The sequence below is a fragment of the Bison bison genome, unplaced genomic scaffold (genome assembly GCF_000754665.1).
Source record: "Bison bison bison isolate TAMUID 2011002044 unplaced genomic scaffold, Bison_UMD1.0 scf7180017864473, whole genome shotgun sequence".
Classification (NCBI taxonomy): domain Eukaryota; kingdom Metazoa; phylum Chordata; class Mammalia; order Artiodactyla; family Bovidae; genus Bison; species Bison bison.
In genome coordinates this window covers 1,936,733-1,938,492 of record NW_011495034.1, presented here as the reverse complement: position 1 = coordinate 1,938,492, position 1,760 = coordinate 1,936,733, and the positions used below count along the sequence as shown (strand labels likewise).

Genomic DNA, 1,760 nt, shown 5'->3' with positions numbered 1-1,760 from the left:
CTAAGTTCAATTTACATTATGATATTAGGAATTTTTATTTACATTTTAAAATCTTTTATTTTAGAATATTGTCTTAAGACACTTCACTTTCATACATTTATTTGCATTATATTTGTTTCACACCCTGCTCTAAAAATCCACAGAACAATTTTCTATGGAGGGTTTTATTATGTAACTAATTTTGTTCTGTCCTAACTTAATCAGCCTAGGAAGAAACCCAAAATGTGAACTGTTTGTCTTACAGAAATCTTCCTTCTTACCAACTTTATAATGCTTTTACAAAACTGTTTAATAAATAGCATTAACTTTCACATGAATATTCAACTTCTCTATGTAAATTGTGAAAGGATCCACCATCTCAAATCTATCTCCAAAGCCTGTCTGTATAAGACACTGCTCCTGTTTCATTCTCAGCTATAACTAACAGCTTAATTATCAGCAGAACAAAAACCATTCAGTATCACTGCCCCTAATCCTTTTTTCAAATAGCAAACTTGAACACAGCTGTAATTCTTTTAAGAATCTTTATTGAATTTTTTTTAACAATTTAGTTTGTTGGCTCTCGATGCAGTTTATAAAAAAACTTCAGCATAGTTTCATATAAACTGCAATCAAAAAAGTAACTTGTCAAGAAGTTATCTGAAGTTGCAAGTTATTTTTTGAAATATGCAGAACAGTAAAATGTAAGCATGCTCTCGGATGCAGGGGCTCCTGTGGACTATGGAGTTACTCTGAAGAGCTTGCTAAGGTCTGCAGGCAGTTTATGAAATGCAATCATTCTCTCCACAATTTCGGTACATGAGAATAAAACTGATATTTATGAAATAAGTCTTTTTCTCAAAAAAGTTGAGGCAGCTTTTGTTGAATGCTATCAGTGAGAGTACACTTGCTACACCTTGAACTGTACTAAGAGAAAAACAGCCAGGAGGCCATGTTCATGCTGAAACTTGAAAACATCCCTCCACACATGTTGAGTTCCAAGAAGAAGGAAGAGGATAAAACACTACGCACAGTTGTTCATCGTCCCACAGTAACAGAACACACCAAGAAACTTTACAGAAGAAGGGAGCAAATTCCTTTCGCTGCTTTCAGTCAAGGTCACTGGCGGCTACAGTGGAGGGTGGAGGTGAAGCAAGCCTAGGACGGGATAAAGCTGAAGTCTACATCTCATGCAGAGTTGTCCTGGTTCTGTCCTCACGCGCTTCTCAGACATCCGAATTCGAGCTGAGGTTTGTTAACCTGGGGTCCGCATTGATTTCGTATCTGTAATGATACCCTTCCATGTGATCCCTACAGGCATCTCTGATGTTATGCATCCACTTCTTTATCCCTTTGCGGTTCAAATACAAAACCAGGAGGAAGATGGCGCCTATCAGGGCTAAAACAATACCCAGGAACACGTAAGACGTCTGCAGGGATGGCGGGAGGATAGGGTCACAGTCCAGATCGGAGCTGTTGAGTTCCAAGAGGACCCGATGCCTCATTTTCTCCGGGAACGCACAGGTGAGCCTGCCTTTGCCCTGCACTACCTCGGTCTCCTTGAGCCAGGCCACCATGTCCACCATGTGGCAGTCACAGACCCAGGGATTGTCGTCTAGGAAGACCCGGAAGTGGGGCAGGCTTTGCAGCTCGGCCAGGGTGCCGTTGCGCAGGACCTTGAGGGCATTGTCCTCCAGGTGCAGGCTTTCGAGGTGCGTCAGGTTCCGGAAGGACACGTGGGTCAGGCCCACCAGCGAGTTGTTGCGCAGGTCCAGGTGCCG

At 42.2% G+C, this 1,760-nt stretch overlaps 1 protein-coding gene across 1 annotated transcript in view; it reads right to left on the bottom strand.

The window, feature by feature from the left end:
* Positions 1-1,205: 1,205 nt before the first annotated feature.
* Positions 1,206-1,760, bottom strand: part of TPBG (trophoblast glycoprotein) — a 69,512-nt gene continuing 68,957 nt past the window's right edge. The window contains exon 9 of the mRNA XM_010861946.1: positions 1,206-1,683. Within this exon, the coding sequence (XP_010860248.1) occupies positions 1,206-1,683 (478 nt within the window). The remainder of the gene's footprint in view (positions 1,684-1,760) is intronic.